We start from the raw sequence: 24,620 nt of genomic DNA, 5'->3' as shown, positions 1-24,620 counted from the left end.
AATTGATGCCAATCACTACTACTACCTTCAACACTCATTCAACAGTTTCTCCATTTCCTCCCTTTATTTCTATATTATATACTTAGAAATTCCTTCCAAATTCTGGGATCAGTTGATTGCTTATTTATAGTGCTTTTACTTTTTTTTTTTTTTTAAGTTTATATTATACACTTAACAATCTACCAGGGATGGTATACAGTGAGAATTTTACCTGTTTCCTACTTCTCTATAGCTATCTGGTCACAACACTGAGTATTTATAATTTCATTTGTTGAATATTTAATCTATGTTACCTTTATATTTCATTTATTCAATACTGTTCACAAATGACATAATTATAAAAAGTTATTGCTTGTAATTATAAAAAATTATTGCTATTAATAAGAAATAGCATTATGCTAACTTATTAAAAATAACATTTGATCATCCATTATTTCGTAAATATATATGCTATTAGAATTTGATGCAGGTGAAAAAATTCTGAGTTACTGCTCTAAGGAATCACAGTGGAAATCAATGACTGCATCAAAATTTAGTAAATTTTAAACATCAACACTTCACATTTTATAAAGTAATTTATTTAATGTAAACTAATTTGCTCTTTCAGTTAGCTAATTAAAATGAGAGAAAAAAGTAAAGGATCAGATAATTAACTGAATTAGAACTATACATATTTTTAAGAAGGAAGACTACCAGAAACAAATGAACTTTAATAGTTTGAGGAAAGTACATTTACAACTAAAAGCCAACATCAATGTTATTTTTTTATTCTAGCTAAGACATTCTTCATGGATGTGTATCAGTAGCAACTTTAATATTCATCTACTTTTGAGTGTTTATGAGTATGAGCTTTAAAGTATTTGCTATATACAACTATTAACATGAAAAACATAATTATATTCTTACCTGCACTTCTGCTCCATTTCATCTTTTAACTGTATTTCATTATGCAGCTGTTCTTCTAGCTTATAAATTGTTTTTTGCAAACTTTCCTGCTTTAATTGAAAAAAAAATCCATCTCATTCAACTAATAATATGGATAGAGAAATTAAGAATAACAAGTTTATGGTACCATTTTACATCTGTTTAGGAAATAATTAATCTTATCACTTTCTATTAATTATTATTACTTTAAAAAGTATTTTCTCAATATTTACTTGTATCTCAGTACTGTACTATGTGTCAGTAACACAAAAATTTAAAAATGGTCTGGCTCCTGTTCTCATAAAGCTAATGATGTCCCTGTTCTCATTAAGGTAATGGTGCATAAAGAAATGGGAAGTGATTTAAACATTATACAATGTTTATATATATTGAAACATTAAATGGCATTTCATTAATATGTACAATCTTAATTATTTAATATATCCATTAAGCACCCACAATGAGCCAGGTGCAGTAGCACACACCTATAATCCCAGCAGCTCAGGAGGCTGAGTAAGGAGGCACGAGTTCAAAGCCAGTCTCAGCAAAAGCGAGGCCGCTAAGCAACTCAGTGAGACCCTGTCTCAATAAAATACAAAATAGGGCTGGGGATGTGGCTCAGTGGTTGAGTGCCCCTGAGTTCAATCCCTGGTACCAAAAAAAAAAAAGCCACAATGACCCAAAGATATGTACAAAATATGAATCCATGGTAGGTGATAATATAGTATTCTGAAGGACAGAAGGGTGAGTGACTTCTAATTCTGCCAGAAATATGCAATGCTTGAAGTAATACCAAAAACATGAGAAAAAATTACCCAGAAGAGACGGTAGTAGAAAGAAGATATTTCAGCCAGAATGAACATACAGGCCAAAAGTAGAGATAGAAGAAAATAAATTTGGGAAATGGGAAGAAATCAGATATGGCAGAGTTTAGCATACAAGAGGGAAAATAACTCTTATCAAACCTGACAAGTATGGGACCATGATTCCTTGATTGGAAACTTTAACCTATAAGCAATATATGACAAAACATTGGCATCTCAGAAACCAAACTTCAATAATAAGGTAGATTAAAGGGAAGTGAAATTCTAGAAAGAACAACAAGTTAACAGGCTATTGAAAAAGTTCCAGTAAGAGTGAATATTGATCTGATATAAAGAAGAGATTGTAGTTATGAAGAGGAAGAAATGGATAAATCTCAATTAGAAAGCAGATTTATGACCTCAAAAATAATTAGAAATGAGAGAGAACATATATAGTACCATTATGAAAAACAAGAAACACAAAAGTTATTGCTGGGAGGGCATGAAAGAGAAAAATTGTGTTTAGCTTTAGCCTTATTAGAGAGGCCAGAGATGTATCCAAAAGAGACGAGTTTTTATATAAAGCTTTGAGGAAGAAGGTAGATATACAAGAGAATACCAATAGAAATGAGCAGAGACAAGATCACAACTCTGGGAAACATTTAATAATTGAGTAGAGGAATGAAAATAAAATTCAAGGATGCAGGGCTGGGGGTATATAGCTCAGTGGTAGAGTGCTTGCCTAGCATGTGTGAGGCCCTTAGTTTGAACCTCCGCATAAAAGTAAATAAACAAAAAAAGGTATTGTGTCCATTACAATTAAAATAAATAAATTTTAAAAAATCAAAGATGGGAGGAAAGGAAGGAAATAAAGGAAACATGAAAGAATTATAAAAGCTTAAAGTTTCAAAGAAGAAAGAGTAGTCAATATCAAATGCAGCAAAAAAAATTATTCATCACATTTGGCAACTGCAAAGTTGTTAGAATTTTAACTAAAACACTTGCAAGGAAAAGTTGAGAATTAAATTAGTTGATTTCTGTACTTAGTTCCCTCTGTTCTTACCAGAGCAAAAGATAAAAAAGCAGCCACTGACAGTAACTTACAGCAATCACCACTGAATAGAATCAGCCCGAAAGATAAATCCTTTGAATATTTCTGAATCTTTTTGTTGTTGTTGTTGTTTTTCTTTTTAGTTAAACATGACAGTAGAGTATCTTCTGATGTTTATATAAACATGTAGTACATCTTCTTCTAATTAGGATCCCAGTATTGTGGTTATGCATGATGTAGAGATTCACTATGACATATTCACATATGTACATAGGAAAGGTATGTCCGAATCATTCCACTGTCTTTTCTATTCCTGTCTCTGCTCCCTTCCCTTCCATTCCCTGAAATCTAATGTACTTTTAATCATACAATGCTGTGAGAGCTGGGTTACAGCAAGGCCTTAATATTACCTTCCCTAGATCAAAAGTGCTTTTATTTTAATGACATCTGAGCCCCAAAGCCTTGTGAGCTATATAACTTACTTGCGAGCTCTTTGTGATGAAAATTTAAAAGAGAAACAAGTAACTCACACAGTTCTTTCCTCTTTTTCTCACCTTCTCTTTCTACATTTAAAACTAAATACATCAGAGAAAGAGAAGAACTGTACCAGCTTCTAAAAAATGTTGTTACTTCTCTAATCCTCTGTTAAAACACATAAGCTCAGGCTGGGGTTGTAGCTCAGTGGTAGAGTGCTTGCCTCATATGTGTGAGGCCCTGGGTTTGATCCTCAGCACCACATAAAAATAAACAAACAAACAATACAGATATTGTGTCCATTTACAACCTAAAAAATATATTTAAAAAAACATGTAGGCTATAGTACAGTGTTTAAGGAATGTTTTAAGGATGGTCAAATGATTATTCCTGATTTTTTTTCCAGAAAAGTCCTAGTTAACACGAAAGAATTTCCTCAAATGTAAACAAATAAGAGTTTTTAAAATACAACAAAACCTCTCATGAACATGAACCATAAGAGCAACAGAAGAACTCACAATTAAAATGTACTTACTAGAGTAATTTAAATCCCAGTGGAAAAATTAAATGGTGCTTATTCTCCATTTCCCCAACAACCTTCTAGTCTTGAAGATCTATCCTCTGTTCATCTTTGCCTTAAAATCTACAAACTGTAATACTCTGTTGCCCTATCATTTTGAAGTTGGTTTCAAACCATGGGAGAGACCAACAGGAAATCAGAGGGTAGAGAAATGAAGTATCCATTTCTCCATATCCTTCTGGCTTTACCATAGCTTTGGAAGTGTTTTATGTTCCTCTTCTATGATGTTAGGCTTTCTCTGAGCTACCACTACAGGATTTTCTCTTTGCCTCAACTATGGGAGCAATGGCTTCACACTGTTTTTAACCAACGCTGATGTTCACAATGTAACAGTACTTCCATTAAAACTTCATTTAATGAATTCATGAACAAAGTGTGATTAAAATACTTGCTAGGATAAGATTCAGCCTTACAAAGAAAAGGATATTGTGATATATACCACAACAACTTAAAGAATTATGCTAAAAAAATAAGCCAGTCACAGAAGGATAAATATTGTGTAATTCCAGGAGGTAAATAATCAAATTTATTGAAACAGAAAGTAGAATAATAGTTATAAGGGCCTGGAAGAAGAGTGAAATGGGGAGGGTTTTTTTTTTTTTTTCAGGGTACAGAATTTAAGTTTGAGATACGAAAAAGTTCTAGAGAAGGGTAGTGGATGGTTGCACAATTCTGTGAATGTTCTTAATGTCTCCGAACTGTATACACTTAAAATATAGTTAAAATGGTAAATTTTATGTTATAATTACTTTACTAATACAAAAATATCTTCATTTAAATCTTCCATGTCTAGACCCTTAGTGATGAAATACTTATATTACTGATTTCAAAGATTAAAAAGACAACTATTGTCAATCTGTGTAGCAATTTAGTTTACTGTCTTTACATAAATTATTTCATTTGATATTCAGAAAAATTCATATCAGAAAGGAGACAAGAGATAAAAATTGCCAGAAAAATCTAAGTGCAATAACCACTCATTCATAAGCAACACATAAGCTTACTCAATACCACACACAGAAATACATGATACGTAAAACAATTTTTAAAAAGCAAATAAGAAAATACCTACCAAGCTTTTATCCACATTGGAACTGGTTCTGTTATCATTAGGATTTGCAGAAGGTAAGTATCTGGGGGAAAGGAGTTTAAAAAGAAAAGAAACAAAACAACCCACCTTAATATCCAATAACAACCAATAACAAATACTATATGCTTATTTTATGTTCAGTATTTTACTAGCTATGTTTATAAAAAAATTAGGCACAAGTACATATTTTTATTTTAGAAATGATACATAATTAAATGAAATCCCAGTTAGGTCTATAATCATATGACTTGCTTGCTATTCCTGCTACAAAACATGTGACTATTTCAAGGAAGACAAATAAAAAATATAAATAGTCTTAAATTAGTTGAAATCAGGTTTTCTTGGCCATAAGAGCAAGTTGCAATAGGTTTGCCACCAACAGTAACTAAAAGTGATTCCAATTTTAGAGCCTTTTGAATTTAACAACGAGGGACAAGGAATCGTTGACCTTTAAGACAGAGTACAACTACCTCCACTTCCCTCAACTATCCTTTAGCAAAACATAATATTTGCTTGCTTGGGTTTAAATTATTTCTTTTTTTTTCTTGCCTAAGTAATTGAAATAACAGAATCAAAGTCTGGGTAAAATCCTACCAAATTTTGGGACACCAAGCCTTGAAGAGTTCTTTAATTTAATTCAGTGTAAAGTTAGAATTACATAAAAATACAGGTGGTTGGTGAGACTTAAAGATCTTCACAGGGGGAGGTGGGGTTGTGGTTCATCAGTATTGCACTCGTCTAACACGTGCGAGGCGCTGGGTTCGAGCCTCAGCACCACATAAAAATAAATAAGTAAATGTCCAACTGCAACTAAAAAAAAAAAAAAAATGATTTTCACAGGGCTGGAGTTGTAGCTCAGTGGTAGAGGGCCTGCCTGGCACATATGAGGCACTGGCTTCAATCCTCAGCACCACATTAAAGAAAAAAAGGTAGGTAGATAGGTATTGTGTCCATCTACAACTAAAAAAATAATTAAAAAAAGATCTTTACATGTCTTACAGCAATATCAAATAAGTAGAGTTAGATAGATAGTATATGTGAAATTTTTTCTAAGATACCAAATATCATGTAAAAGTAAGGTACTGCTGCTATTGCTCCTGCTATCACCTCCAACATGATCCAATACCAATATTATTATTTCCACCATCACCACCACTTACTGTCAGCACTTTAACTAGAAGAGTGCTCTCAAAATACCAAATAGTTACAGTACATTTCACAGCTGTATAGGTTCAGCTATTAACACATAGGTATTAACAGTGAATAACAACTATACTTTAGCAATAAAGATCTCTGCCCTTGACAATTAAAAGATATTTTTATATTTCAGGGATAAGAGTTTCCGAAGTTTTCTAGTTCACACTAGTATATTCAAAATTAGACTTACATATAATAGTAAGGGTCACTCATATTTTATTGCTTCCTTATTAAAAGCAATCACACTTTTACCTATTCATATTATAGGCACTTATCTTTTTTTTTTTTAATTTATTTTTTTTCCCACCTTCACCCCATACACAGATTGCAGAATCACATCAGTTACACATCCATTGATTTACATATTGCCATACTAGTGTCTGTTGTGCTCCGCTGCCTTTCCCATCCTCCACCCTCCACCCTCCCCACCTCTCCCCTCCCCTCCACTCCTCTCTCTCTACCCCCTCCACTGTATAACCCTGAGGGTCTCCTTCCATTTCCATGCAATTTCCCTTCTCTCTCCCTTTCCCTCCCACCTCTCATCCCTGTTAAATGTTAATCTTCTTCTCCTGCTCTTCGTCCCTACTCTGATCTTAGTTACTCTCCTTATATCAAAGAAGACATTTGGCATTTGTTTTTTAGGGATTGGCTAGCTTCACTTAGCATAATCTGCTCTAATGCCATCCATTTCCCTGCAAATTCTATGATTTTGTCATTTTTTAATGCAGAGTAATACTCCATTGTGTATAAATGCCACATTTTTTTTATCCATTCGTCTATTGAAGGGCATCTAGGTTGGTTCCACAGTCTTGCTATTGTGAATTGTATAGGCACTTATCTTAAAATTACTATATTAATTGATAAGGCTATGACACTTAAGAACATAGTAAAATGTCAAGGCTGGAGACACAGGTCAGTGGCAGAGCATTTGCCCCAAATGTGCAAGCTCTGGGCTCAATTCCTGAAAAAGAAAAACCAAAAAGCCCTATACAATAAAATTTCTATTTTTAAAAAACCTAAAAATTGAAGACACGACTTGGTGTGAATGAACGTTGTATACAACCAGAAATATAAAAAATTGTGCTATGTGTAATAAGAATTGTTATGGATCCCACTGTCATATATAAATAAAAAAACATTAGTTAAAAAAAAACCTAAAGGGGCTGGGGTTGAGTATTCGACTAGCATGTGCAAGACCCTGGGTTCAATCCTCAGTACCACATAAAAATTAATAAATAAAATAAAGATATTTTTAAAAAATATTTTTTTAAAAAAACTAAAAATTACACTTGAGACAGGAATAAAAAGGAAAATCAGAGAACATAATGAAGTACATGGCAATGTAGTACAAATAACTTAGTGTTTAGTTAATTAAAGATTACCTTTGTATAGAAAAATGTAAATAAAATAATTAACTGTTGAACTATAGTATAGAAAAATCCAAAAATACTGGGAGTTGTTTTTAATCAATATCCTGAGTGTTTCAGAAACCAATTCAAAGAATAATTGATAAAAGCACCAAAGAAAGAAAGAGAGAGAGGGAGGGAGGGAGGGAGGGAAGAAATTTCAGCAAAACCACTCTTTTGTGTATATATGTCAATATAAAATAGCTACATTATTATACACCCCGAGTGTTAGGGGGAAAAAATGACTAAATTATTGGGCTTTTTTCTGAGTCAAAACATATGTGTTTTGTGTATTCAGTATTGTTTTTTAGTGCATTGTTATAGAAATTTCATAAAGCAGGCCTAAATTGCCTTCTTATTTTCTAAACTTGCCTTGAATCACTTACAGTTAGCTATAATAACTAGTTTAATAATTGCTCCAAATAAATACCTAAAACTACTCTAATGTAGTATAATTTGATTTTAAGAAAATTTATTCTGAAATAATTAAAAAAATAATAGTAAAACTTAATGCACCCAGTTATTGTTGTTATATGATTCATTGTAATATATTAATACAGAACTTTCTTTGGCTTTCAAATAAGAGGTATGTATCAACTTATATTATTCATTTCCTATGATGTGAGCAGTTCAAGAGAAGGTATTATAACTTGGTCATTTTTCTTCCTGCACCTTGGTATTTAGCTTATATTTGACAAAGAGAAAGTTATCAAACATACCTTTTTGAATGAATGAATGTCCAGCACAGAAATAATGTTAAACTTACATCACAAGTACATTTGGAAAGACTAAAATTCACATTAGCTAATACTAATAGTAATAACAGCTAACACTGAGTATTTTTACTCCATGCAAAGTGCTCTAAGTGCTTTCCTGTGTTTTGCTTTACTCCTCCCTTATAAAACTCTCTGATGCAAGTATTATTGATGTTATCATCATCCCTATTTTTGAGGAAATGAAAGCATAGAAGATTAAAGTTACTAATTCAACATGATAGGATAGTACAGAAAATACTATTTGTTGTAATACATAGTGAATTTATTAAATAGTATCTGGGAAAAATCGATTTTTGAAGAGCTAAAAATTATGGACCTTGGGTAACAATATAGAGATGATATTGCTAGGAAAGTTAATATTATATATTATTCCAAACTGTATTATAAATCATAAATCTTTAGATAACAACACTGACCTAAATATCAGTATTAACAGTGTCTTTTGACCTATTAATTGTCACTTGAGGACATAAAGTACATCAGACAGCAATTTCTGAAAAACAATATCCTGAATATAAATGAGTCTAAAAAATAATCAAACATGAAATGCTAGAAATACCATGCATCACTGAAAAATGGTATTATAAATATTAGAAGATATATCTGTATATCTCATTAAATATACTTTAAAAGGATCTTTAGATATCCCTAAGAAAATAATATGAATATAATAAAATCAGAACCCACCCCTAAAATTACTATTTAGCTTACTTACCTACGATTGCTATAATATGTAAATCCTACAAAAGGTAGTTGATTGCCAACAAAAGCTTTAGGAATAGGGAATGTTTCTTCATCTCCTTTATCATCTTCTAAGTCATCAAAATTACTAGTATCAATGTCACTACTTAAATCAGGTACAACTGGTGCTACAGCTAAAAATAGAAAGAAAAGTGTTGTTGATTTCAAATATACAAAGTGACACAAAGATTCTATCCAGCCCAGTATGGTAGTGTACACCTTTAGTCCCAGCTACTTAGGAGGCTGAGGCAAGAGGCTCCCTTGAGCCCAGGAGTTCAAGACCAACCTGGGGAACAGAATTGAGACCTCATCTCAAGAAAAAAATAATAATAAATAAATAAATAATGACAATAATAATGATGTTTCTTTTCTAAATAGCTGTAAAACAAATTCCAAACAGGATGAATCTATTACACTAAGATTCATTATAATTAATAAATGTTAATTATTAATTCATTCATTTGTAATTTATAAATCTACTGTTCATTGCTGTATGAGGAATAATATTCACAAACCCATAAATATTCATAAATCTATGGTTTGTAAATTTGTCACTAATTTTATTAATAAACTATGAATTAATAATTTGTTAATGTTTATTGATAGTTTGTTATATAATTCTTGAAATGATATATACCAAATCACCTATAATTCAAATTTAACTTGAATATTACAAGTCAAGTTATTAGGATTACTTTAAATACATCACTGTATAAATTTCTCAAAAGCATTTAGGATTATAGAAAAGAATTTCCAGAACCTATAACATTACAAGCTACACTCTAAAAAGTTGGGTTAATTTTAAATACAATATTGTTTTATTAATCTGCTATGAAGCAAGCCAGAAATCAAGGTTAATTCTTAGTAGTCCTGAATATAATTACTAATTTGAAACTGAAATATTTTTATTTTTATTCACATCAAATCTACATGATCAATATTTCTATCATTCAATATCTCCATAAGATTAAACAATAAGGAGCAAATGATTTTGAATTAGTTTCAGACTAGCTACTTCCAGAATTAAGTGATTAAGAATAATTCAGTATTTACGAAACGGTTAAAAAAAAAAAAAGCAAGGACACAAAAACATGGATAAAGCATCTCAAGATTGTAAACATGATGGGGAGGGGCAAGACTTACATATACCTAATAATTTAAAATGATATGCGACAGTCTTTAAATATTCATAATCCAGGAGAAAATACCACATTAAAGCTTGAATATGCTATAAGGGGTACATTAAAAATAAATTTAGGATACATATTTTTTAGTTTAAAGGCACAATAGTTTATAATACACAAAATGAATTATTATCAAAATACTAAATACTCATTTCAGAAACAATTGTTTCCTTTTTCTTTGGGAAAAAAGATAAAGATAAGCAAGGCAACAAAAAAACAACTGAACAGTTTCATGGTCTTAATCTCTTATAAAGGAACTATTTTTTTAGTTAGCTGGGTGCTTCAGGCAAGAAATATCTATTTTCAGGCAATCTTAGACACACTGAAATATCTGAATAATTTGGGAACACAACAACAGATTTAGCCCAACAAAGTTGTAGTATTAACTAACAGCAATGAGTTAAAAAAAAAAAAAAAAGTTCTTCTACCATTTATTTCTTTAAGGCCAAGAGAACTGCTTGACCATACAATGCTGATATCCTAATAATTAATTTCCTAATATGTAAAATGAGAGAAAAATAAAAGGTTGCTGAACCCAGGGAAGTCTACAGTCAATTATGGAATGGCATGCATTTTACTTTCAAAAAATTCTCAATCATGAAGAAATTTTGCCTACAGGGGACTTTTGGGAATATCTGTGTACATTTCTGGTTGTCACAAATACACAAAATCTTAAAATAAACTTTCTTAAATATGTACCAAAGGCTATAAAGGATGAAGAAATAAACTATAGGAACCAGAAGAATGCTATCTTAAATACAAAATATTAAGACAGAGACAGAAAAAGGAACAAAATAGAAATTCTGGTGCTGACATGAAAAAGTAAACACAGCGGAAGGGAAGTATGGCACCATCAACTAGACCAACACATGCATTATGGGAGTTCATAGGGAGAGGAGAAAAAGCAGCAGAAAATATATTTGAAGAAATAATGGCCTCAAACCTCCCAAATCTGATAAAAGATGTAAATTTATATTCATATATAATGTAAATGAGGGTCAACCAAGGAAAGTGCCAAAATATCCACATAAAAATGCATTATAATCAAATAGCAAAATCAAGCTGCCCTAACTCAAGGCCTTAAAGAAAGATCAGTAAACCTAACTGCGCACATAAATGTAAAAGCCAGTATTACAGTATTTTTGGTTTGTAACAGCTTTTTTCTCCTCACATATGATTTAAAAAACAAATGCATTATGCAATAATCATAAACTTAAGTTAATGAGCATACAATATAAAAAGATTTAAATTGTGACAATGACAATATATAGGGTAAGGACAATTTGTATAAAAGCCATTTTTGTATGATACTAAAAGTAAACTAGTATCAATTAAACTTAGACTGTTACCAATTTAGGGTTTTAAATGTAATCTCCATGTTGACCAACTTAAAAAACATACAGAAAAGGAAAAACACAAAAGGTAGTAATTAAACACTTAAGAAGCAAAAATAAAATACAGAAAATAGAAAAATAAAAGAAATCTTTCCTTATCAGTATTCACTGTAAATTTAAACGAATTAAACTCACCAATTAAAAGGCTGAGATTGGCAGAATAAAATAAAAAATGATCCAAGAATATGCTCTTTACAGAGACTCACTTTAGATCAACAGACATAAATAGGTTGAAAGTGGAAAATACATTCCATGCAAAAGAGGAATGGCTAGGGCTGGGGATGGGGCTCAAGCGGTAGCGGCTCGCCTGGCATGCACAGGGCGCTGGGTTCAATCCTCAGTACCACATGAAAGTAAAAAAAATAAAGATGTTGTGTCCACCGAAAATTTAAAAATAAATATTAAAAAGTTCTCTCTCTTTAAAAAAAAAAAAAGAGGAATGGCTAAACTGACATCAGACAAAACAGACTTTAAATCAAAACTATTGAAAGAGGCAGAGAAAGACACCACACATTGATAATATCAAGAAAAAGCTTAATATATTAAGAAAATGTAACAATTATAAATATGAACAACACAGCTCCAAAGTATATGAAGGAAAAGCTGACATGAATTCAGGGAGAAAAAGAACACATAAAGACAAAATCAATAAGAAAATACAAGATTTGAACAACCATAAACCAACTAGATATATAATAGATATACAGAACACATTTCACCCAACCAAAGTAGAATACATGTTTTCTCAAGAACACTTAAAAGACATTTTCCAGGAGGGACTATATATTAGGCCAAAAAGAAGTCTGAATAAATGTAAAAAGATTAAAATCACTTTTCAAATCACAATGTAATTAAACCAGAAGTCTGAAAATATTGTGGAACTCAAAATTTTCTTAAACCACCAAATGAGTGAAAGAACAAATCAGAGGGAGATATAGAAAACTATTTTGATGAAAATGAAAATATCATGCCAAAACTTATGGGATTCAGTAAAAACAGTACACAAGAGAAAATTTCAGCTGTAAATGTCTATATTAAAAACAAGAAAGATCTCATAAACCATTAACTTGAAATTATAAAACTAGAAAAAAGTAAATAAATCTAGAGCTAGCAAAAAAAAGATTATAGTACAGATAAAATAAAGAACGTAAAACCAATAACAAAAGTTAATAAAAAAAATTAAAAGTGGTTCTTTAAAAAGCTAAAAATAAATGACAACCATTTTACTGAACTTAGGGGGAAAAAAGACATGAACAATAAAAGTAAGCATAAAGATACTAATCATTTAGGAATAAGAAGTATTAAAGAAAGTACTATGAATGAGTATGTACCAACAAATTATAGATGAACTGGACAAATTCCTAAAAACACCATCAACTAAAACTTGCTAAAATAAAAGTTAGAAATTAGAAGAGACCCAAAACAAGTAAAGAGATTTTAAAAATAGTAAAAAATATCTACAGTCTACACAACATAAAAAGTTCAACACTAGATGGCTTTATAAACCCACCTCAAGCACTTCTAAAAAATAGAGGGAAAAGTTCCTAACAAATTCCATGAGATCAGCATTGCTGACACCAAAACAAACAAAAGCCCAGAGTAATACCTTTTATTAGCATAGATACAAAAAAAAAAAGTTGCAAATAGAACACAGTGCCATATTCAAAGGATTAACATGTCATAAATACAGCCAATTTTATCATCAACTAAAAAAATTTTAAACAGAACTGTACTCTATGACTAAATGGGATTTACTACAAGGTACTTCACCACATCAATCAGTGCAATGTATCTGGTCCTCTATATAAACAGGTTGATTCAACCAAAACAAGATTCAAAATAACCTTTAAAAAGAACTGTGTTTAAAGATGTACAGACTTTTTTTTTGTCATTATTCCCTAAAAGAACGGTATTACAACTATTTATTTATAGAGATGAGTCAAAGTATGTTGAAAGATGTGTGTGAGTTCTATGCAATTACTGTGCCATTTTTTTAAAAAAAAAATTTTAATTACAGTTGAACACAATGTCTTTATTTTGTTTGTTTATTTTTATGTGGTGTTGAAGATTGAACCCAGTGCCTCACATGTGAGAGGCAAGCTCTACTACTGAGCCACAACTGCAGCCCTACTGTGCCATTTTATATCAGGGACTTGAGTATTTTCAAATTTTGGTATCTGTTCAGGGTTCTCAAACCAATCCTCCATGGACACTAAGGACAACTATATTACAATAACAGAATAAAGGGAAGAAAAACACAATCATTCCACTTGATGCAGAAAAAGTATTTAACAAGTCTAAAATCCCACAACTACTATCATACTCAATGGTTAAAGACTAAAACCTTTCCCCATGATAAGGAATACAAGAAAGCCCATTTTCACCATTGCTATTTAACATTATACTTGAAGATCAAGTCTGAATAATTAGGTACGGAAAAAAAAAAAGTGGTGGTGGTGGGGGACATCTAAACTGGAAATAAATAAGTTAAAACTACTCTATTCATAGATGACATGATCCTATACATAGAACATCCCAGGCCTGTCATGGTGGTACACACCTATAAATACTAGCGAATCAGAAGGTTGAGGCAAAGGAGCACAAATTTAAGGCCAGCCTTGGCAACTTAACAAGATCCTGTCTTGAATAAGAAATAAAAAAAGACTGGGGATAGGCTGGGGTTGTGGCTCAGAGGAAGAGTGCTCACTTAGTATGTGTGAGACACTGGGTTCGATCTTCAGCACCACATAACAATAAAATAAGGGTAATTGTGTCCACCTACAACTAAAACATAAATGTTATGGGATGTAATTCAGCGATAAAGCACCAGTAGGTTAAATCTATAATAGCAAAACAAAACAACAAAATTTTTGTGCGTCAAAGGACACTACCAATAGAATGAAAATCTGGGTGTGGTGGTGCATGCCTGTAATCCCAGTTATTTAGGAGACTGAGGCAAGAGGATCGAAAGTTCCAAGTCAACCTCAGTAACTTAGTGAATGAGACCCTGTGTCAAAATAAAACAATAATAAAAGGGGGTTGGGGAATGTGGATCAATGGTTAAGTGTCCCTGGGTTCAATCCCAATACCTATGGGGGGAGGGAGAAAGGGGGAGAGAAACCCAGAGAATGGGAGAAAATATTTGCAAACCATGTATCTGATAAGGGATTAATATTCAGAATACATAAAGAACCCCTACAACTCAACAACAAAAACACACAACTCAACTCAAAAATGGGCAAAAGACTTTCATAGAAATTTCTCAAGCAGATATGTGGATGGCGAATAAAATAAGCACATGAAAAGATGTTTAACATCCCCCCAGTCATTAGAAAAATGCAAATCAAAACCATAATGAGGGCTGAGTTGTAGCCCACCGGTAGAGCGCTTGCCTAACATGTGTGAGTCACTGGGTTTGATTCTCAGCACTACATATAAACAAATAGTCCATTGACAACTAAAAAATATTTTTTAAAAACCATAATGAGATACAACTATATTCTCATTAGGATGGTTACTATTAAAAGAAAATCATAGAAAAGCACATTTGATGAAGATATGCAGAAGCTGGACCTTAGTTCTTTATGTATTCTGCCCATGGGAGTATAAAATAGTGTGCTCTAACTGCATTATTTTATAGTGCTCATATTGTGCTTGTAGCATACCAAATTATTTGGGTCTTTTCACTTCTTTTGTCTCCTATCTTTAAACTTACTCTCTGTCAATTCTTCAATTCTGTCTCAAATGAGTGAATGACTAACTTCACAATCTTAATACTTTGTGCCTCTAAATTAAGAGTGAACACAATCAAGAAACTCACAGGAAGTCTGCCAAAAATCAAGCATTTTGTACCCTGCTCCCATACGACTGAGGAAGAAAAGAGTAAAACTAATTGGCATTATAACTTAGAGATGTGTAAGTGACAAAACTACTAAAATAATTATAATAAAAGAAAGCAGTCTTGCCAAATAAAATTGTATAGAGTCAAAAAATTAAAAGGAATCATAGCTTACATAATTTTTAAAAAATTAGGTTAGTGAGGTCAGTTCAAATAAAACTATTCTTGGTATTTTAGGGGTGGGAAGTTAAAAAAAAAAGGGTAGGAAGAGTAAGAACAGTAAGTTCTAGAGGCTTCAATATTTCTTTGTCTTTTTCAATAACTACAAAACAGGATCTACTGAGATTAGGAAAAGCTATCAAAATGTTTATTGCAAAACTGTATCAAACAATATATATTTTAAAAAGAAAATAATACTACTAATAAATTACATAACAAATTCAAAGAAGCTCTTCACAGTTCCTTTGATTTATCAGTGAAGTCATTGTTTTTTTTTAAATAAAAGCATTTACGTTAAGAATATACAGCAATATAATAAAATGTCATTGATTTTGTACTCAATAATAAAATAATATAATAAATAATATAATGTATTATATAATAATATATTAATTTATTATTATATTATATAATAATATAATAATAAAATAATATAATAAAACAATATAATAAAATGTCATTGATTTTGTTGAGAGCCAAAGCCGAAGGGGCCCCAGCAAACTTCCAGCTGTCAGCTGATGATTGGCTCACTGCGGCCCCAGCAAACTTCTAGCTGCCAACTGATTGGCTCCTCTGCCATGATGCTCATTGGGTTGTTTCCCCACCCTTTCAGACCATGGAGCTGCTCATTGGGGGACTTTTTTTTTTGGCTCCACCCACGCGACCCAGCCAATCGGCCTCAAGAGCAGGAGTGGGGGAGGTGGAGAGGCTTGTGGGAAACCGGTGGTGGCAGTTGGGCTCTGAAGGTTTTCCTGAAGAGCTCTGTGTGGTTTGGCTGTGTGTTCTAAAAATAAAGTTTGTTTCTTTTGACTATTGGCTCCTGAATTGTGCCCAGACTGCGGCATTTGGTGGGCCGCAGGGGAAACAACCCAATGAGCATCACCGTAGAGCCAATCAGTTGGCAGCTAGAAGTTTGCTGGGGCAGCTGTGAGCCAATCATCAGCTGGCAGCTGGAAGTTTGCTGGGGCCCCTTCGGCTGTGGCTCTCAACACCCCCGAATTCATGAGACTATGAGCTCCACAAGTGTAAAATTTTTGTTGGCATGATCACTGATGCTCTCCTAGTTCTTCAAATAACATAGTGCTCACCACGTAATAGGTGTTCAACAAATAATTTGTCAATTAAATTGCCTCCATTCCTAATTAATAATTCAGTCTTGAATCCATAAAATATACTGTATTTTTCAGAATTATTTATCATGTGGTTATCCTATGGTTATTTATGCATTTCCTAACTTCATTTGCAAAACAACTTAAGGCAATTCCAAAGATAATTTAAAAGGGGCCTAAAGAAAACTTTCTTCAGATTTATAATTGTATTTGTATACTCTGTTTTCTTAAACTTTGCTAAGAGAATAACTTGAATAAAAACACAAAATTTTACAATGTAACCATTTGTTTTACTTCCTGCTCAACTTTATCTTGGAATATTTTCTCTTGCAGCCTGAAGATTATCATGTCACATTTACTAATGAAGAGGAGGAAGTTCCTCATTTCTCAGCATAACTTTAATACATTCGCCCAAGGTCAAGGTCTTCTTATAGCACTCAAGATAGCCAATCATTCAATGCCATTCTTTGTTGAAGTATAATTTCTTGATTTCCAGAAAAAAATTATTTCCCTTTCTTCTTCTTAAGAGAATTTTATAGCTTTGCAAAATATATGCACTATACTTGGAAAATATTTAACTGCTTCTTTTAAAACATTTAACAACTGGAATATTGACTGACAAACCTATATGATCTATTTCTTCAAAGCTAACTAAATCCACTCCCTATCCCACCAAAGAATCCTTACTGTCTAAACTAATTAGGTAATTCTTAAGACAAATACCTAACTTTTAAAATACATTTTTTGTAGTTGTACATGGACAGAATGCCTTTATTTTTTTTATTTTTATATGGTGCTGAGGATTAAAACACAGTGCTTCACACATGCTAGTCAAGTGCTCTGCCACTAAGCTATAGCCCCAGCCCCAAATATCTAATTTTTTAACTGTTCTAAAACTACCTAGATGAGGACTGAGATTGTAGCTCAGTTGTAGCGTGCTTGCTTACCTAGCCGTGTAAGGCACTGGGCTCAATTCTTAGCATCATATATAAATAAAATAAAGGTACTGTATCCACCTACAACTAAAAACATTTTTTTTAAAAAAACTACATAGGTGAGTTCACTCCCGTTATTTCTATTCACTGCTACTGATATAGCAGGAAGTTAGGGACTGCTATACACATTATCCTTTTTCTGAAAAGTAAAAAGAACAAGAAAATGAGGCTTCCTAAGGGTAAAAGATGAATTCTTGTCTTTCTAAATCTACAAAGATGATGAGAACCCTATTATACAACAATTTTGATTCAACTACCTTGTGCAAGATTTTCTGCAAATAAACTTATAATTTTAACTTTATTTTAAAAATATAAGGAAATGTTCTAGATTAATTGAAAATTAACTTCCTTACACAGTACTCTTTTTTTTTTTTGCACCAGGGATTTAACTCAGGGGCACTCAACCACTGAGCCACATCCCCAGCCCTATTCTGTATTTTATTTAGAGACAGAGTATCACTGAGTTGCTTAGTGCCTCATAGTTGCTGAGGCTAGCTTTGAACTCATAATCCTCCTATCTTAGCCTCCAGAGCTGCTGGGATTACAGGTGTGCGCCACCTCGCCTAGCTACATTATTTTTATATCTTAATTGCAAGCTGCCAAGACCCTGATGAAATCAAATATATCACAATTTCCAATACCCTCATAAAATTAAATTCTAGTATTCAGTAATAATAAATTTCCTAAATATAAGTTTTAATAAAAATAACTTGCCCTTTCACAAGAAAACACATTTTAAAAGTCAAACAACATACGGGGTAAAAATGGGAGTTCATAACCCGTTTGAATCAAAGTGTGAAATATGATAGATCAAGAACTATGTAATGTTTTGAACAACCAACAATAAAAATTAAAAAAAAAAAAGTCAAACAAATAGCAATACTACTATTACTTGACTTAATTTACTTCCTCCACAAGGAAACAACAAAGATCAAATATCAAATTACAACTGCTGAGACCAAATTCATTCCACCTGTATTATTCATCTTGGTATCTTGAGTGGGACATGAGGGGAGGAGTTATACAATTTCCCCAATATTATCAAATACTCTTGTTTTTTAGTAGATTAAGACAATTTCCATACAGAACAGGGATGTAGCATCAGAAGTTACTTACAAATAGGAAATCTAATGTGCAAGAAAAAAAAACTTACTGTCTCGGAGTGTTTCCCAAGCCCACTGATCATTTTTGAAGAACAGATGTCGTTTGATTTCTTCTACACCATTTCTTCCTAATCTCACTTCTCTGAAGAAAGAAGAAAAGTAATTAATTTTTGTTATTGTTGTTGATGGACCTTTATTTTTATTTATTTCTTTTTATGTAGTGCTGAGGATGGAACCCAGTGCCTCACGCATGCTAGCAAAGTGCTCTACCACTGAGCTACAACCCCATCCCAAATATTTAACATCTTCTTATAACCTGTCTAGGTTTATCTGTAGACAGAATAATAAACCTGTGCAGACCTTGAAATTATATTTTTAGCATAATTTTCAGCCAAAATAGAGAATAAGCAGAAGACTGAGAACACTAAAGAAATCATTTAAAGAATACTAAGGGAAAATATACAAAAATATAGACTTGTTAATATTCCATGACTCTTGTACTGATATTGAGAATCCAGATGAATCATCGTCTTGCTTCAACAGCATGATGAATAAAACACAATGCAGTTTTCTTCTTATGATTATAAAGTTATGCATTTTTCTTTGCAACCAACAGTTTTCTTTTACACCAAAAAATTCCAGAAAAACATTTTATATTTAAAATTTTATTTTCTAAACTATTCAATATTTCTGACCAATCAAAACCCAATGATTTTTGTAGCAATTCCTGACATTGCTACAAAATTCAGAGCTTTAACTGGACAAGGTATTGATTGCTGGCCTTGTTTTGGTGAGCATCAAAATTTTAAAAATGTGCCTTTAGCTGAATTGGAAAGAGGAACTTAGCATGGTCTGTTCTCCAGTAGAATACAAAGAGGATACCTGAATTTCAATTTTTTTTCATAAGTTAAAGAATAAATTATTTTAGATGTATGATATTGTCTCTAAGAAGCTGTCACTGACTCTTCCAGACTGGATTAGAGAACCTCTCTAGGACTTCCACGGTACGTACGTTGTCGTAATTATTTTTCAGTACTATAAATGTCTAATTTGTTTGTGTAGTTGTGGCCCAGTGGTAGAATGCTCGCCTAGCACATACACGGCCCTGGGTTTGATCCTCAAGGCTACATAAAAATAAATAATTTTTTTTAAAAAGGTATTGTATCCAACTACAACTAAAAATAAATATTTTTTTTTAAATGAACTATTAGAAAAAATACTATGAATCTTGCTCACTTCTATATGACAATCCCCCCTAACACAGTTCTTTAAATTAAAATGTAAACTTTGAAAAGTCTACCTAATTTCACAGTCTAAAGGAAATAAGGAAATATAAGTTAGTTTTAATAAAAGTGACTTAATTTTAATGAAAGTGAATCTTAAAATTGAAAGATATTTAAAGTCTGAAGCCACCCTATTATTTAAATTAATCCATAATCAAAATTAAATGCATTAAGTGTAATCTTATTACTAAGTTACTTGATTCATTTTTATATTTAAAAATAAACCACTACTGAGTGCTTGCCCAGTATGTGTAAGGATCTGGGTTTGATTCCCAGCACTGCAAATAAATACAACAGAACAGAACAGAAACAAATACAAAGGAAATCACAGAAATATACAAACTATGACATTTTTGTTTCAAAAACAAAGTACATTTATCTAATACTTGCTGAATATAGAAAACATAATGCCAATGACAATGTTGAGAAAAAAGGAGGTAGAAAATGTATATATTTATAGCTTTATGCTTTCTCTAGGTACCATCAAACAGAAAATTGGAAAATGCACCATCATTTTTATATAACTATAAGAAAAAAACTCAACTAAATAAATACATACCACTGATGTGAGATGCACTCTTGAGATGTTAAAATGTTAAGAAAAATTCTTAGACTCAACAAAATACACTGTCATTCTGATAATTAATCAAGTTAAAAAATTTAACAAAAAATAAAATGTTATCTGCTCTAGCCATCAGCAAAGACTACGTTATTATCCCAATGGCTTAAGTACAGAAAGTAAGTTGAAATCTAAAATAACAGAGTATATTATAAAATTATACCAGATTTCATTGTCATAAATGATTTTGGGAATGGGGGAATTTATATTTTATTAGTTCACATGTAGGAGCTTAGATATGATCTTACAAACTGAGCAGTAAGATTAGAATTCTTAAGAATTAACAGGAGTTCAATGTCAAGATTATTTACCTGTCAGTAAGGAAGGCACAAATGAGATTTTTTGCTTCTTTTGATATGTCATTATCATCAGGGAAAGTTAGTGAATTTTTATGGTTCATAATCTTACTGTAAGTTCCAACCAAAGAATCTGCATAAAAAGGTGTATCACCTGAAAAATTGATAAGGAACATAAAAGCAAAATAAAATACATTTAAAAAAAAATCTATGTTAAAGGAAAAGAGTCAAAGTTCCCTTTTTAAATATGTGTTAAAAGTGAAGCTAGCCAATCCCTAAAAAACAAATGCCAAATGTCTTCTTTGATGTAATGAGAGCAACTAAGAACAGAGCAGGGAGGAAGAGCAGGAGGAAAAGATTAACATTAAACAGAGACATGAGGTGGGAGGGAAAGGGAGGGGAAAGGGAGAGAAAAGGGAAATTGCATGGAAATGGAAGGAGACCCTCATTGTTATACAAAATTACATATAAGAGGTTGTGAGGGGAATGGGAAAAAAAACAAGGAGAGAAATGAATTACAGTAGATGGGGTAGAGAGAGAAGATGGGAGGGGAGGGGAGGGGGGATAGTAGAGGATAGGAAAGATAGCAGAATACAACAGTTACTAATATGGCATTATGTAAAAATGTGGATGTGTAACCGATGTGATTCTGCAATTTGTATTTGGAATAAAAATGGGAGTTCATAACCCAAAAAAAAAGAAACACACATTCAGGCTGGGTCTGTAGCTCAGTGGCAGAGCGCTTGCCTAGCATGCGTGAGGCACTGGGTTTGATCCTCAGCATCACATAAAAATAAAAAACAAATAAAAGGCATACTGTCCATCTACAAATACAAAAAAAAATTTTTTTTAAAGAAAATATACATTTATTATAATAAAAGAACACGAATTTGCTCTAATCCTTTAAATAGCTTTAAAAAACACATACAAAGCAGATTTTGGATCATGTGTATTTCCTATAAACAAAATCAACATTACTTAATATAACAAATATTAATTAGAAGAAGCCAAGCAGTGAGTTTTGGGATGAACTATATTAGGTACATAAAACCCTCATTACTCACCTACAAGCATTTCATATAAAAATACCCCAACTGACCACCAGTCACATTCTCGTCCATAATAACCATCACCACCTTGGGATTTTAATACTTCAGGGGAAATATAATCAGGTGTTCCAACTGCTGTATCACATCGTACCATACCTTCCTAAAAAAAAGTAGCAGGTCAAATTTTGAATTAGGATATTAAGTAAAGTGTCAATTATTTAAAATGACTTTCTTCTTAATATAACTGTAAAACTCTAAATCTTTGGGCTACTAAATATTATATCAAAGCAATTCAAACTTGAGAAAAACTAACACATAGCTGCTTAACCATCTATACAAAACACATGAACACTATATTCACACTATAACCATATATACTACATAGCATATACACACACTCAGTAATTTTTATTTTAACACTGACTAGAAAGACATATTGCCACCATTTAATATTCCACCAGTTGTGCCTATATAATGATTTTATCTTAATTGGAGAAAACAAGCATATAAGCCAATAGATTGAAGGACTGAAAAATGAAGCACTTTATAACATAAATATCAATTTTACCTTTTTTTAAAACACTAAAAAGACTGTTTAAAATGCTTAAAAATGTGAATAAAACATACAAAAGTAGACTAAAATATAAATGGGGAAGCATATGTATTAGGAAAGGACATAATAGCGTTGAGGACACTGAATATCTCCTACTCCAAAATTATTTGCTTTTTATTAATGCAACAAAATTATAACCAAATGTTCACACAAAAGTTATCATGTAGTGTTTCCTACTAACCAATATAAATTAACAGAGCTTCCTGACTACTTTTCTGTGGTAAATTAAATAATATATACTCTTTCAACTGAAAAGAAAGTGGCATATTTGTTCTTTTGACTGTGTATATAAGTTATTTATTATATAAATAGTGAGCATGCATATATTTTTAGACTGACTCCTAAAATAAGCAGCAAAATCTTTTCTACATGTTAACAGAAAGCAAATAAAACACTAAAAAGTAGACACATTCCTGAAATTCAGTTTTTATGGAAGTCTAATTTTAACAATAGTGTAAGTACTTAGTGACATTTAAGCTAATGCCATTTCTAGTTACCAGCAGTGTATATTATAGAGTTGTTATGAAGGATTTAGTAAATCTGGAAATCCACATTTACCCTAAATAGACAGGAAAAATAAATCGCTAACAAGTTACCAATACAACATTGAAACCATGGTATTTAGTTCAACAAATACAGGCACATCAATTCCGGGCAAGTCCAAATATGGTTGGTGAATTCTTATAGCATTTTCTAAGAAGCTTTTACTTTGAATTAACAAAAATTAAAGTGTAATTAAGTAACCTTATTCATCTTCATACAAGTACCAAAATCTGCTAACTTCAAATGTCCAGATTTATCCAGCAGCATGTTATCAGGTTTCACATCCCTAAGGGAGGAAAAAAAATAGCAGAATATTTCTGAAACAGATCAGACACTAGTGAAAATTATGAGGCAGTTATTTTAGGTCAAGTATTCTCAATCTATATAAGGCCAACTTTGATCTACATGTGTTCCCTATCCACATCTAGAAATTGAATTTTCATCAAGCAAACTCCTTTATATTTTAATGCCTTAAAAGAAGACACACACACACACACACACACACACACACACAAACACACGATAGAGCTTTGATTCTTCAATCATTTGAGAGAGATTAACCACCAAAAATATCACATTTGAAAATATAAAAGGTAATTGAAACATGTAAGATAGGTAAGTACATAAATAACACCAGGACAGTTTCTAAGTCATTTTCATTTTTCATCACTGACATGCAAATACAGCAGAGCAATTGTATATAGGATTCAGACAGTGTTTGTAAAAAAATGATATTGTTCTAATGCATAAATAAGACCTATTAATCAAAAGAAAGTCAATTTATATTAAAAAATTAAAACCAAAGTAACACTCCAGCACATACTTTATTTTTTTTTGGGGGGGAGGGGGTACCAGGGATTAAACTCAGGGGCTTTCAATCACTGAGCCATATTCCCAGCCCTACTTTGTATTTTATTTAGAGACAGGGTCTCATTGAGTTGCTTTAGTGCCTCATTGTTGCTGATGCTGGCTTTGAACTGCCTCAGCCTCCCAGGCCATTAGGCTTACAGGCATGAACCACCACACCCGGCTCAGTGCTTACTTTAGAAAACAATTATTACTTTTCAAAATACCATTTAAAAACTATGTAATCAGATATAGTATATATATACATATAAACATAAAATATACAAATAAATATATAAAAGCTTTAAAATCAGATATATAATAATGATATTAAAGAATACATTCATATCAACATTAAACTAAATACTAAAACTATCATTTCTAAATGTCACTCATGTCACATGGGAAGAGACTAAGTAAATTTAGAGTAGAAAATATTAATCAAATAAATCAAAGTTTCAGTTCTTTTTAGCTACTCCCTTTAACA

The 24,620-nt window shown here is 31.9% G+C and overlaps 1 protein-coding gene across 2 annotated transcripts in view; it reads right to left on the bottom strand.

Moving 5' to 3' along the window:
- The window catches only part of Rock1 (Rho associated coiled-coil containing protein kinase 1), a 156,541-nt gene that overhangs the window by 65,526 nt on the left and 66,395 nt on the right, over window positions 1–24,620 (bottom strand). Inside the window, exons 6-12 of one of the 2 annotated variants that reach the window (XM_027942917.2) lie at window positions 23,489–23,573; window positions 22,147–22,291; window positions 21,098–21,236; window positions 18,935–19,026; window positions 9,017–9,176; window positions 4,905–4,965; window positions 907–995 (exon numbers count right to left, since the gene is read on the bottom strand). In XM_027942917.2, coding sequence (XP_027798718.1) covers window positions 907–995; window positions 4,905–4,965; window positions 9,017–9,176; window positions 18,935–19,026; window positions 21,098–21,236; window positions 22,147–22,291; window positions 23,489–23,573 — 771 coding nt within the window. The remainder of the gene's footprint in view (window positions 1–906; window positions 996–4,904; window positions 4,966–9,016; window positions 9,177–18,934; window positions 19,027–21,097; window positions 21,237–22,146; window positions 22,292–23,488; window positions 23,574–24,620) is intronic. The other variant, XM_071602872.1, reaches the window with a different exon arrangement.

Source organism: Marmota flaviventris, chromosome 16 (assembly GCF_047511675.1).
Source record: "Marmota flaviventris isolate mMarFla1 chromosome 16, mMarFla1.hap1, whole genome shotgun sequence".
Lineage (NCBI taxonomy): Eukaryota > Metazoa > Chordata > Mammalia > Rodentia > Sciuridae > Marmota > Marmota flaviventris.
This window is presented reverse-complemented; position numbering and strand designations above follow the sequence as displayed.